This window comes from Malania oleifera, chromosome 1 (assembly GCF_029873635.1).
Source record: "Malania oleifera isolate guangnan ecotype guangnan chromosome 1, ASM2987363v1, whole genome shotgun sequence".
Taxonomy (NCBI): domain Eukaryota; kingdom Viridiplantae; phylum Streptophyta; class Magnoliopsida; order Santalales; family Ximeniaceae; genus Malania; species Malania oleifera.
Window position 1 is genome coordinate 112,928,297 of NC_080417.1, and position 14,928 is coordinate 112,943,224.

Here is a 14,928-nt window from a genome sequence, read left to right on the forward strand (position 1 = left end):
TCGTCCCTCTCCGAATGGGGATACACCAATGTGAGTCATCCTGATCTTTAGCAAAAACGTTTAAGTCAATGCTACGAGGCTCTGATACCAATTGTTGGTTTTGGTGTATTCCCAATAGGGGGGTGAATTGGGTACTTAAAATTTTGTTCTACCTATGTTTATCCAAATCAATAGTATTATGCAACCTAGGGTCTGTCTATGCAATTATAAACTTAATCAATACATGTACAACATATAATGAATCAAGCATAAAACATACATGTGCTGAAAATAAAAGTATGAAAAATAAATTGCGGAAATATAAAGTACACGCACGATATGTTATCAAGGTTCGATCAACTGTGCCTATGTCCCCGCCTCCAGCTCGTAAGCCCAAGGATTCTACTAATGCTCACTTAACGGGTGGAGTGACACCGATTACAACTAGGTCAATTAACGAGACTGACCTCAACCTACAACTGCACCTTACCAGGATGGTGCACCTAACTTTCCTAACCGGGTCTAAGCCAATTCAGGACTATTCAACAGGGCTAGTCTCCCTCTTCAAGCCCGTGCCTGGAATACAACGAATATTCAATACTAATTTTTACGTACGCAGAAATATATTTCTACACAAGCAGATATGTACTACAATACGCACAAGTAATAATCAGCGCACACCAATCATGTAAGAACTATAAGCTCAATGGTGTATATGTGCAAACAACACTCGGTATAATGGATAATCTCACATATGCACAAGAGTGTTCAAACAAGCTATTCTTTGAAACAAGATATACTAAATTTCGATGTCATATTAGAGTTTCAAAGATGCTAGCAATAATATTCAAACAAACTTAAAGATATTTTCTCAATGTAACAAGTACAAGAGTTGTTTGAAATCAAACTTGTAAAAAATATTTTGCACACAAAAATATTGCTTAAGGAATCTTGCAATATCAATATAAAGACCCAAAAGCCAATAAGTTTTCCCACACAAGATTTATTTATTCAAATCAGTGGGAAAAACTCTAGCCTAACTCTCAAGATAAAAATTAATCAACACAAATTTTAAATGAGAGTTAAGGGCTATTTAAAATGGAGCACAAATAATTTAAACTCTCTCTCTAGGCTTGAATAATCAAGGAATATGAAGTAGAAGAGTATTTAGGAGTAGTATGAGCAAAATAGGATTAGGAAAATTTAGAGAGTTTTTGCTTAATGATTTTTGCTAATCCCCCCTTAATCAGGACAAATAAATGTGTATATATAAACAAGGGAGAAAAATTAGCCATTGGTACATGCTGATAATTTTTTAAAAATGTTTTAATTATGCTTAAGAAAATTAATCATGTTTAACCGCGGTAAAATTTGGACCAGACCGAGAGGTTAGGTTGACTGTACTTAAGGCTCAGTCGACCACTTTGGGTGGTTCGGTCGATCAGCTCATTTTTTAACTGAACATATGGTCGACCAGAACTAGGGCGATTCCAAAGTGTTCGCGGTTTAGTTGACCGAAACTTGTTCGGTTGACCATATTCCCAACTTCGGTTGACCAGCATGAAAATGAATTGGTTTGGTTAGGGTTTCCCATGTGGGGATTCGATTGACCAAGTTGGTGAAGTTAAAAATGGTTTAGTCAACCGTATCATGGTCAACATGTTGACCTCCCTAGCGGTTCGGTCAACCAGCATATTTGAACTGGGTTGGTTCGGTCGACTGAAATTGCTTCTCTTAGGTGATTTTGGTCCTGATTATTATCCATCAAAGTGTAAGGACCTAGGGTCTTTTCTAAGGCCTTTTTGAGCTTCTTAATTAAGCCCAAAAACTTGACATCGGTCAACCAAAGGGTGATCCCTAAGGTCTTTCTAAGGTCTTGAGCTTATAGTCCTATATGCATGATATACAGATTATTATAGACCCATTTGAAATGAAATTATTATAGACCTAAGAATATTGCAACAAATAATAAATGTGTCAGTGTCTTCATTTTCTTCAAGTCCATGTGCATCATATGATACTGCTAATTTGTCTTGCACACAAATTCGATCACACATAAGATTCTTGTGTTTCATCAAAATCAGTGATCGGACTCAAAAGGTCAACACAAATGGTATCATACCAGCTAACAATGGGGTTATTAACTCTCATAAAATTTCAAACTAACTTTAAAGAAGATCTTCCATGAGAATAAATCCAACTTACAGTATCTTCCATCTCAACCCTTAGATAGAAGGAAATAAGATTTTTGAAGTTTTCCTCTATGCTGAAGAGGGTTTAAATCAGTACCAATTTTCATTACTAATAATTTCACCAACTTATCACATATAAAGACAAACTCGGATTTGAAGAATATTTCCAAGAATATTTCCATTAGTCCAACGACTTTTTTCACATCAATTTTCACATAACATAAAAATATTTTCACAACATAAAAATATTCTTTCCATTTCCAATTTTATGTAATTATTATTTAATTTAAGGAGAAGAAACTCAACAATTTGTAATTACATTTTTTAATTTGTTTTAATTTCAAAAATATTAATCTAACATATTTCTAGCCTTTTAATTTTTATTTTACTCCATAATTTTTTTTTGTTTAAATCCACATTAAATTTTGAGGCTGGAGGCTCAATGTTGAACTAATTTTACCCTAAAATTCTCGTACTGAAGCTGCTCTTGAAACGGCAAACCAAACTCGTCTTCATCATCTATACAAGGAAACCATTTCAGTCCATTGCTGCTGCTCCATCCCGAGATCACCACCCTCGCGCCGCCCAGCTGACATGCGAAGTTATATCAACCTGTTATCCAAACTCACGAAGAGGAAGAGGAAGAGGAAAAGCAAAAACAAAATCAGAAACAGAGCTGCTTCCGAAAAGCTGAACTCCATTTCTGAAAAACAACAATCATCAGACCAAGATGAAGACAAGGAGGAAGGTTTCCGCCTCAAAGCCTCTGCTTCTTCACACAGCCATGGAGTTCAACCATTGGGTAATCTTTACCTCAACCCATCTTCACACAACTCAAGAAACACTGGCCTAGGTAATCTCCAAACATTAACAGATGAGCTTGTTCTTGAAATTTTAGGGCTTTTGAGCGGTGCCCAGTTGGGCATTTTAACCACTGTGAGCAAATCTTTCTATGTTTTCTGCAGCCATGAGCCCCTTTGGAGGAACCTTGTATTGGAGAATCTTAATGGTAGGTTTTTGTATATTGGGTCTTGGAAATATACTTACATTGCTGCCTACAACCCTTCATTTGCCATTTCAAATACCCGTTGCTCGGGCTTGATAGTTAGAGATTTTTATTCTGACTATCTCTTTCAGAGCTGGTTATGTGCCAGCCTTGAAATGAAGCCTGAATGGCTTGAAAGGGATAATATTCCACGAAGAAAGGGCATTTCATTTGAAGAATTTGTGCTGAATTTTGAAGAACCAAATAGGCCAGTGTTGTTGGAAGGGTGTTTGCATAATTGGGCTGCACTAGAAAAATGGGATAGAGATTATTTGGTTCAGCTGTGTGGTGACGTGAAATTTTCAGTTGGGCCTGTGGAAATGAAGCTTCAAGACTATTTTAGATATTCGGATCAAGCAAGGGAAGAAAGGCCATTATATTTATTTGACCCAAAATTTGCAGAGAAAGTCCCTAAATTGGGTTCGGATTATGAAGTTCCGGTGTACTTTACTGAGGACTTATTTGGTGTTTTGGGCAGTGAGAGACCGGACTATAGATGGATTATAATTGGACCAGCTGGTTCTGGTTCATCATTCCACATTGATCCTAATTCAACATCAGCTTGGAATGCAGTGATCAAAGGGTCCAAGAAATGGGTCTTGTTTCCTCCTGATGTGGTTCCTCCTGGAGTACATCCAAGCCCAGATGGTGCAGAGGTGGCATGTCCTGTTTCCATAATTGAGTGGTTCATGAACTTTTATGGGGCAACAAAGCAATGGAAGAGGAAACCCATTGAGTGTGTTTGTAAGGCCGGGGAGGTGATATTTGTGCCTAATGGATGGTGGCATCTGGTGATCAATCTGGAGGAATCCTTTGCCATCACACAGAATTATGTTAGCAGGTATGGTTCCTCTATACATGCATACATGATGCTGGTGTGTCTCTTTTGTAGGTTGGAATGCTCCATTAACTGCCTTTGGGGATACCTTTTTTTTTTTTTAAATACATGTGATACAATTATAACTTGCATTGAAATCTTAAGGTTAGCTAAAGATTCTCTTAGAAAATCAATAGCAGTTAGATTATAAATATAAGAAATGCATACTTGAACTTATCTCCAATTAATCTGCAAAATAAAAAAGGTGGCATAATTCTGCTAACATTTCATTTGTTTAGTGTTAAAGGCATAAAGTTTTAGAAAATTGACTCAATGCTACGGTTATCTGCCCACAGTTAATGATATAGATAGTATTTATGACTAGATAAAAATCATTCTTAACTGATGCATATGAGGGACCATTTGTTTTGGTGGTTGAGGTTTACACTTTACAAGACCGTACTTGACTAAATAGTATTGGAATGGACTGACTAGGATAGTTATCCTATCTGTGTTTGGATTGTCATTTATAAATGACAAGCCAATCGTTCGAAGGACTAAAATACCGTTAAGGGGCACTTGGTTTGTTGCATCAAAAATATTCCCATGGAATGACATTCACTGGGAATGGGATGCTTGCCTGATGGGAATATTTTTGTTTGGTTTGAGTTGTAAGATTCCCAGGAACGTACAAAAGATTCTCATATCAATGTTTGGTTCAACATAGAAATCTGGCCATTATACCCTTGATATTGGGATAACCAACATATGAAGAATAAATATATTTTCAACACAAAAATCTACTAATAATATGTGCTTAATTACATCTTTCAGTAATCATTAATTAAAAAAATTCAGCATTTAAATAATACAATTATCCGAAATAATTGAGGGGAATATGGAGCATGGTTTTAAATAAAGGCCGCGACCGTTACGTAACGCCGTTACGTAAAGGTTTTTTGGGTTACCGATACCGTTACACACCGCGAAATCGGTGGGAAGAAAAATCACGGCCATAGCGGCCGTTACGGACCGCGACCGTTACGTAAAGGCCGCTACGGCCGTTACGTAACCGCTACAGGACTGTTACACCAAAAAAATATTTTATTGTTTACTTTTTCTTACTTTTTCTCTCTCTTTCACATATCATTCTCAATATACCAAGTGGCAAGAGGGGAAAAGATTATAATGAGGATGACAATGATACAAAATTTACTTTTTCTTTAAATACTCACAATAGATGCATTAATTAACAATTTCAAAATGCTAACTTGTTAGGAATTTTTTTTTAATAATATTAGTAATGTGATATTTATGTTCTTTATTTTTCAACTTCAACCTTCTTTCTTTTCTAGTTATTTTATATTTATATTATTCGTATGTCTTATGTGTCTAATAGACTAATGGAGTGTATAATGTATTTTTTTTTATTAATTCATTTAGCACACATAAGAATTTATCACAGATAAGAACAATGAGAAGTATAAATACGCTCACACACGTAATTTTCTATCAATGATGGTTTAAAACAAATGTAAACTTGTTGCCCTTACCAAATAACTTAGTTACTCGAACTAAAGGGTCCAAAATACACTAAAACCCTTTCTAGGAATGGCCAAAAGCTTAAAACATGCAAGTACGCTAATATGCACAAGGTTGTGCGTGCTTCAAAAAAATTCACGGCCGTTACACCCGCTTCCCGTTATGTAACATCCGCTACTCCTGCTTCCCGTTACACCTGTTACCATTACGTTACGCTACCCGCTACCGCGATTTAAAACCATGATATGGAGTCCAAATGTTTATCATTATATTATATTATTATAACACAATAATAGTATTACTTTCATTTTATTAATAACATATTTTAAATATAATAATAGAGTGTAAGAATACTATATTATAAGGGCATTGTTGTTCAACCCACCAAAATAGTAAGGGCAATTTGATCCAAAAATTAGGATTTCCATAATATTGGGAATGGCATTTCCATAAAATTTACTCATGGGAGAGGGTGGGAATGGAATGCGCATGTTTTGTGGGAGTCTTTCATTCCTAGGAATGTTAAGATGCTTGATACGTAGGATTCTAGTGCCCAAACAAACATAGGAATAAGATGCCATGAACATCACATTCCCAGAAACATTGAAGGATGCTGCAAACTGAATGCCTCCTTAATGAAAAGAACAATGGAGCAAAAAAAGGGAAAAAGAAAAAAAAAAGAAAAAGAACACAAGTCACTCATTTGATTATTGAAATTGCTTAGCCACTGCTGCTTATGTCGAGGGGGACTCTCCAGCCTTATAATATGTAAATGGGCTAAGGCCCTTCCTCTTGCCCCCAAAAACAAACGCAATCTAAAGAGCCATGGTAAATTTGTTGTTTCTTAATGTCAAGAAATTTCTTGTAATATAAGTTCGTTAACTATGTGATGGAAATTTTTGAGTAAAAGTTCCATGTACAAGTGAACACTATAGATAGCAGTATAGCGCATGGGAAATTATATGTTCAAGCTTAATTTTTGTGCTGAAAATATGATTATTTTTCATTTATTATTCATATACAAGTCAACGGTACGGTAATCTTATTAAAATGCTTGCTGCATTTCTCTTGTTGAACAAACATTAAGGCTCCCTTGTACATTACTGGAAATCTTGTAACATAAACCAAACAAAAATATTCCCATGCGTCTCATTCCCATTAACAAGATTTCTTTGAGAATATCATGGCATGTGAGTTTTTTATTCCGTAAACCAGACGCCACCTGAGTGTCTATTGAATCTAAGAAATTAAACCTCATCTCTGCATATAAATCTAAATCAATGAATAGTTGGTATGATTTCTAACATTTTAAAGTGCCTGAAAAATATATATTAGTAACATTACTGACTACAAGACAACATTTGTACATCTCATGTCTTTCATGATGATATTGATTCTCGAGGAATAAAAATAGTTTTATATGATAGTCATTTATAATTTGTCTCCAAGTCATGGTCTATTTGTATGAGACTTTTTCTTTTGTGTTAGGGGTATTGAGCAAGCCAAGCCAGACCTAGTGAAGCAATGTACAAGATTGTTCAAGCTCAGCTTGTTGACTTTGGGTGGACAGAAAATATTTTACATCAGAAAACTATTTTCCAATAAAAATGACATTAAAAAAAATTCTTTTTTTTTCTTGGAGAGAAAATTAATTTATTGTTTTGAGGAAGTTAGTTTCTTCTCTTAGATAAAAGATCTTTTAAGTCAAAATATATTTTTTCATTTATGAATGTTGCTCAACAACAGAAAATAGGAAAATTATTTCCAACCCTCCCCCCTGCCCCCCCCTCCCACCAAAAAAAAATAATAATAATGAGGGCCCTTGATTTTTCTTGATTTTAGCTTGAGCTTTTGATAATGATAAGATTTTTATTTTTTGGCAGGAAAAAAAAATATATATATTAAGGAAGAAGAGTGCTTCAAAATGAAGGATAAGGTATCCTCCTCAAGGAAGAAATCAGAAAAAAGAAAAACGAAAAAGAGAAAAGATGTAAAAAAAGGAAAAATGAAAAAGAGAAAAGATGTTAGATCAATAAGGAAAGTCTCATAGGGCATTCCTTGGAAGAAACAAGATGAGAAAGCCCATAGCAACGTAAAACCAATTCTATTCCAAAGCTGCTGCATTGGCATTTAAGGGTTCGGCATTCTTTTCCAACCATATGGCCCCTAAGTGGTGACAAATATGCAAGGGTTCCCTTATCATTTTACATGTGGGCCGGTAAAGTAGTTAGTTTAGGAGACTAGGATTTGATTAGCAACTTGGAATATAGGGACACTTACGAATAAAATCTAGAGATTGATGACCCAATGATTAGAAAAAAAATTAATCTATTCTACCTTCAAGAAACAAAGTGAGTAGGGAAGAAAGTTAGAGAAATTGAAAAATCAGGATTCAAACTTTGGTACACTGGAAAAGAAAAACATAAGAATTGGGTAAGAATTATTGTAGATAAAAACTTAAAAAATAGTTTTGTAGATGTCAAAAGAATAGGGGATAGAATTATAAATATTAAAATGGTTAATGTTTTTAGTACTTATGCTCCTTAAGTAGGCTTAGTAGAAAACCTTATGGGACAATTTTCGGAAGATGTAGATAGTATTATACAAGGGATATCAGGGATTGAGGAAATATTCATAGGAGTAGATTTGAATGGACACATATGAAGGGATAATAAAGGTTATGAGATGATTCATGGAGTATATGGATATGAGATAAAAATGAGTTTGGGGATATGATCTTAGACTTCACTATGTCGTATGATTTTGTTACAATGAGTACTTACTTTAAGAAGAGAGGAAAAAAAAAACACCTACTAACCTTCAAAAGGAAACAAAATAAAAGTTAAATAATTTTTTTTTAACTAGGAGGGTAGATTGTTTATTATATAAGGATTGTAAAGTTATCTCAGATGAAAGCTTAACTACACAAGATAGAGTTTTAGTGTTAGATATATGTATTAAAAAAATAAAAGAGAAAGGATAAAATAAATCAATGTAAGAGATCTAGGTAGTAGAACCTAAAAGGAGAAAATATTATAAAATTTAAAGATAAAATAATCAAATATGGTAATTGGACAATAGAGAAGAGTGAAGACACCAACACTCTTTGGAGTAGGATAGTTAGCTCTGTTAAAAAGATAGCAAAAGACATTTTAGGTGAATCAAGAGGAAGATTCTCAGATAACAAAGAAATTTGATGATGAGATCAAGATGTCCAAAATGCTAATGAAGCAAAATCTAGAATACTAGTCGAGGTCAAATTATTATCAGTAATCCCACTCTTACCTGTATGAACCCTCATGCTGGATACCTTCTTAAAGGTATGAACTCTAAAGAAACTCAATGATAGCTTCACTACCCATAACAAGACCCTGCATAAAGCCTCAATGAACAACCTATCAATCAACCTGCTCAAAGTATCTTGAATAGCTTGAATTGAGCATCTTGTCTGCCATTTAACTTTAGCATAGTAACTAATAAGGCAGCTCAAGCATAACACTCATGTGGTTTATATGACTTCAAATATCAGTGTGTATGTTGTGTTCTGCAATTGATTAATTTTGCAATTGGCTGGTTTTGGGTAGAACAGCTTGTTCGTTCGATCTTTTTTCTTTTTCCTGGTAAATTAATCATGGAAGGGCCAGTTTCGCTGGCCCCCTTGGAGAGGGTATGTGCGCACGTTTCTTGCCGGGGACTCCGGAAGCTTATTGGCTGCACAAATAGTTATTTCCTTTTATTAACCTAAAAACATAAGCAAGACTAGAGAGAATAGATATTCTACCAGACTTAAGTACTGCCAAGTGCCAACAACTCATAACAGACTACCTTCCTACAAACAGGACACATTTAAAAGATATCTTAGATTCTAAATTTTTTGATCTTCAAATCTCATTCATAGATACTCAGTAATCCCTTTTTTGATAGTATCTGTTACTGCACTCACAGTCAGTGAATTTTGAGTTGGTGGTTGCGACTTGAAGCAACATATTACAAAAGACATTCATTTTCACTTCAGAGCAGAATGTGAATGATGTGTAAAGTAACTAGCTACTAACATAAGAAATCTGATTGGTTGATGATGAAAGGGTGTATAATTTAGATTCCAAAAGTTTGGCATCTATTTGCAGACAAAATGTTTCCAGTCATGGAAATTTTAACCTAGTCACTTCTGCGTTGGTGAAAATTGTACAAACCCTATTTTGGGCCCATCAACAATTCTTCATTTTTACTTCACAAACTTAGGCTTTGTATTTCAGTCTTTTTAACTTCAATAAGTGGAGTCAGTGGAGATGAAGGCATGAAGCCTGCTGAGATATCTCCAAACCTAAAAGATTCCTCTAACAGAGTTTAAAATTTCGTTTGATCATATTTCTCATATATACATAAAGGAGGATACATTTTATTGTTTTTTCATGATAGGATGCCATAACAGATTGGTTGTAACTGAGCCAGGCAATTCACCTTGTCATATGATGTTATCCTGGATTCAATTTGGTTCATGCAGTAACCAGAGGCCTGTAATTTTTTTTTGTTTTACTTTTAATCTGATGGCTTAAATTCTTTTGCCATTTAACAAAGGCCTTAGTGTGCTGAGATGGCTCATATTCTTTCAACATGGGTGGCCTCTAAACTTCTAGTGACCTTATACCATATATGTTCTTGTTTATGTGTACCTTCAGGTAAACTAGAATTAAGCTTTAAAGTATAGCCTGTTTGATGGAGGACAGCATCATGGAATTACAGCCAACAAATAATTTGAGGGAGAGAGAGGACAGGGGAAGAAGAAGATAAAAGAGGGAAAAATCACAAGTTCACTATTAATTCAAATTCATCTATAACCTAACTCTTACAAGCCTTTAACACCCTACTAATAAGAAATCATATTACACATATTACACATATACCCTTAAAGATGCATGGGCTTGTTTAAAGAAACAGCAGTCTTGCTTCTTTTTGTTTCATTTGTGCTTAAGAGAGTGTAATTCCCATGACATCTAAATTACAAAAGCATTGTTTTCTGAGTCAGAAAAAGAAATTATTTTAATGATATTTAATGCGGCACAATGCTTGGCTGAAATGAGATAGCAATTTGTTACTGAATTCCTCGAATAAATTGTCAACTATAATTATAATAGTAGCAATAACAATTGTCATGATGTCGCAGGAGGAATTTGTTGAATGTTCTGGACTTCCTGAAGAGGCCAAATGCTAACACTCTTGTATCTGGAACTAGAGACAGGGTAAATCTGTATGAGAAGTTTAAGAACTCTATTGAATCTTCTTTCCCTGGAACAATTGATCAGTTGGCGCTGAAAGCAGAGGAGAAAAAGGCACAAGAGAAAAAGCTTTCATTCTGGGATTCTGTAACTGATTCCAAGGTGGGTGCCTTCAAGTTTGCATTCTGAAGACACGAATGTGACTACAAAATTTTGCCTTATGGAGGAGAGTTTACTGTTCCTGAGATTTTGCATAAGCACACAGCCCCTCCCCAAGAGAGAGAGAGAGAGATTCAGAATTGTGGTTACGCTTCTTCATAATGGAGGGTGATTGAGAACAATTTTGACATTGGTTTTGTATTATTATTCAATCATTTTATTTTTGTGGCATAAATGATACTGTGGTTACAATTTATTCATCTGCTTGGTTCCGTGCATCCAATAAAATGAGTAGGAAAAAGTATTACCGGGAAAATGGATACCAGCAGAGAAATGGGTAAAACTTGTCAAACAACACTCCAAGTTTGCTGCTTCGGCAGAAAGGCATGCTAGCCAAATTACCGGAACTGTGATTAATTTGCTGTTATAATCTTTAGCTGCACTCCCATTCTTTTCTTAATAAAATTACTTGTCCTTGCCCCAAAAGAAATGCATGGTAAATGATCCATAAGATACATAATTCCACCCGCTAGTCACATTCAAATACAAGTAGCCACAACATATATGTAGCTTAGGAGATGCAAAAGCAGTTCTCATGCCGGCGCTTCCTCATTTTTGTCGTTTTTTTTCATCCCATACCCAGATTCCTACTGATTGTCTGCAATCCATTTAACCAACGCTTGAATTCAGGAAAATATCAAATCGCATAAACAGTCGGATCGATTTAAACCTTGCAGGGCTTGCGATAAGATGATCCCCTTTCTCCCCATCTCTTCATTCTTCTTGCGAAAAAAATCCTACCTTCTTATTTTGAAAATAATTTTTAACTCGAGTTGCATCCCATAAAGACCTCCCACTATTTCTCATCTTTCGCTCACTGATGCTGTGATACTGTTCGTCAGGGCCTTTGTGTCCGTTCTAGAGCAGTTAGAGCTACCAACTATGTTTAGATTTAATTTTGCAAGTTCTCTAGAATGTCAATTAACGCAACCAATTCCAAGGTTTATTATCTGTTAAGGGTTTGCAGGAGAGGGTATGATGTGATTAATTTGTGTTGGAAATGACTAATAAAGCTGAAATGGAGACGGAGAAAATGGAAACGAATTAAATAAAAACGAAAAATTAAATGACCTTGAAGAGGATGAACTGCAGATGAAAATAAGCCGCAAAGGAGTCAAGTTTCATTTAGCTATATAATGAAGCAATTGTACGTGAATGTGAATATAGTGAAATGAGTGAGCAAGGAGTGTGAAAATATTGAAGGTAAGAGAGAGAAAGAAAAGTTTGAGAAGAGTTGAATTGAGTATGTGTCTCGTCCTCTTGTTTTTTTCTTAAGTTATAGTATATTCGGTATGCTCCGTGGACGTATGTCAAATTAGACTGAACCACGTAAATTTGATGTTCTTATTTTGTATGCTTATTTTGCTTGTGTGTGTGTGATTATTGTTCCTAAATCCCTAACAAGTGGTATCAAAGTCAGATCATAGCAAAATCGCCAGATTGGAGCAAAGTCGCTAGATCGGAGGTCCTAGAAGCTATATTATGCTAATTACGTGTCTAAGGAAAATTCTGTCTAGAAAAGTGTGACTTAAACAGTCCATTGTGACCCCCCACTTTCTTGGGAATTTACCTAGTGTAATTTAGTACAATCATCACTGGGCTCCATTGCCACGTCAGCACTAGGCTATTGCCACGTCAGTGCCACGTCATCACCAGGTCTCACCTGTCATGTCAGCAGTTAGCTAACGACGTTACTTAACGTCGTCAGTAACGGCGTTAGAATATTCTGTTAAGTGGGAGTATATTCCATTAAGTTTAATGGAAAGTTGACCAATTTTGACCAGAAGATTTGACTAGATTTTCGGAATCATTTCAAATCCGTTTTTTTAACGACTTGAACTATTTCTAAGGTTTTCAAATGTTCCAAATCCAACCGTGCTATCCATTTGAGCTGATTCCATTTTTAGATTGGCGAATCGAGATGTCGAACGAAAATAGCTCAAAGATCGAGATGTTTAAAGGCACCAACTTCGGTTTCTGGAAGATGCAGATCAAAAACTACTTGTTTAGTAAGGAGTTGCACTTTCCATTGAAGGAAAAGTCGAATTCCATGAAGGAGGACGAGTGGGATTGGCTTGATCGAAAAGCTCTCGGGGCTATCGGGATGACACTAGTAAAGTCTGTTGCCTTTAATATCAAACACATGACAACCACCAAGTCTCTTATGGATGCGCTCTCCAACATGTATGAGCAGTCATCAGTCACCAATAAGGTACACTTAATGAAGAAGTTATTTATCATGAACATGTCCGTAGGTGAAAGTTTTAGTAGATATCTAACTAATTTCAATGAGCTGTCGAATCAACTCGCCTCCGTTTAAATCTAGTTTGATAGTGAGATCTGTGCCTTACTGATTCTTAGTCAGTTGCTTGAGAGTTGGAAAGGTATTGTTACTGCAATCAGTAGTTCCGCAGGAAAATCAAAACTGAATTTTGATGCAGACATCAACATGATTTTTACGGAAGAGATCTAGATGTCAAACACTGCTTCCACTTCAAGTTCAGCATTGAATGTGGAAAGTCGAGGGAGAGATTCATGGAAAGGAAGCAGGTATGGCCGATCAAACAATTGCGGCAGATCTAGTTCCAGGCGATCCAAATCCAGAAATTCCAAAGGTTCCCAGGGCACAAAGAACATTGAGTGTTGGAATTGTAGAAAGTTCGGTCATTTTAAAAACCAGTGCAAAGGTCCAAGAAAGGAATATGAGGTGAAAATAGAAGTAAATGTTGCTTCAAAAGAAGGTGATATGCTGATATGCTCTTTGGAGAGCAAGAAGGAGCCTTGGGTCTTAGACTCTAAAACCTCATTTCATGTCACTTGCAGTAAAGATTGCCTAGAGGAGTATATACTAGGTGAATTCGGTAAGGCATATCTTGGCAGTGATCAACCTTCCAACATAATCGGCAAGGGAATTGTGAAGATCAAGATGAACGGGTCAGTATAGAAGTTGAAAGATGTTAGATATATTCCAGACCTGAAAAAGAACTTGATCTCAGTTAGTCAACTAGCAAATGAGGGATACATCACAACATTCATTGGTGATGAATGGAAGATTTCAAAGGGTGCCCTGTCGATTGCATGAGGTAAGAAAAGTGGAACGCTTTATGTGACTTCTAATGCATGTATGTCTACTTCAGTTGCTATAGGAAATGTCGATAGCAACATTTGGCATCAACGACTTGGTCACATCAGTGAGAAGGGACTCAGGGTGATGCACTCAAAGGGAAAGTTGAGTGATCTACGGTCAGTAGAGATTGATATGTGTAAGGATTGCATACTTGGGAAATAGGAGAGAGTTAGTTTCTAAACATACATCGGTACCCCAAAGAAGGAGAGACCTGAACTAAGCCCCTCAAATGTATGGGAATCGATGACCGTCTCATCCCTAAGTGGAAGGAATTACTTCGTGACGTTTATTAACGATCATTGGTGATGAATGGAAGATTTCAAAGGGTGCCCTATCGATTGCATGAGGTGAGAAAAATGGAACGCTTTATGTGACTTCTAATGCATGTATGTCTACTTCAGTTGCTATAGGAAATGTCGATAGCAACATTTGGCATCAACGACTTGGTCACATCAGTGAGAAGGGACTCAGAGTAATGCACTCAAAGGGAAAGTTAAGTGATCTACGATCAGTAGAGATTGATATGTGTAAGGATTGCATACTTGGGAAATAGGAGAGAGTTAGTTTCTAAACATACATCGGTACCCCAAATAAAGAGAGACCTGAACTAGGCCCCTCAAATGTATGGGAATCGATGACCGTCTCATCCCCAAGTGGAAGGAATTATTTCATGACGTTTATTAACGATCATTGGTGATGAATGAAAGATTTCAAAGGGTGCCATGTCGATTGCATGAGGTAAGAAAAGTGGAACGCTTTATGTGACTTCTAATGCATGTATGTCTACTTCA

At 36.0% G+C, this 14,928-nt stretch overlaps 1 protein-coding gene across 2 annotated transcripts; it reads left to right on the forward strand.

The window, feature by feature from the left end:
- The first annotated feature begins 2,601 nt into the window (after nt 1-2,601).
- Nucleotides 2,602-11,266, forward strand: LOC131143789 (arginine-specific demethylase JMJ22). Of its 2 annotated transcripts, XM_058092142.1 has the most exons (4): nt 2,624-3,024; nt 3,137-3,180; nt 3,309-4,057; nt 10,740-11,266. In XM_058092142.1, exons 1-4 carry the CDS (start codon nt 2,766-2,768, stop codon nt 10,978-10,980), a joined length of 1,293 nt encoding a protein of 430 aa, XP_057948125.1. In that variant the 5' UTR covers nt 2,624-2,765; the 3' UTR covers nt 10,981-11,266. The 2 variants fall into 2 exon arrangements, with proteins under 2 accessions (XP_057948115.1, XP_057948125.1); XM_058092132.1 differs by having other exon boundaries at nt 2,602-4,057.
- Nucleotides 11,267-14,928: the final 3,662 nt, after the last annotated feature.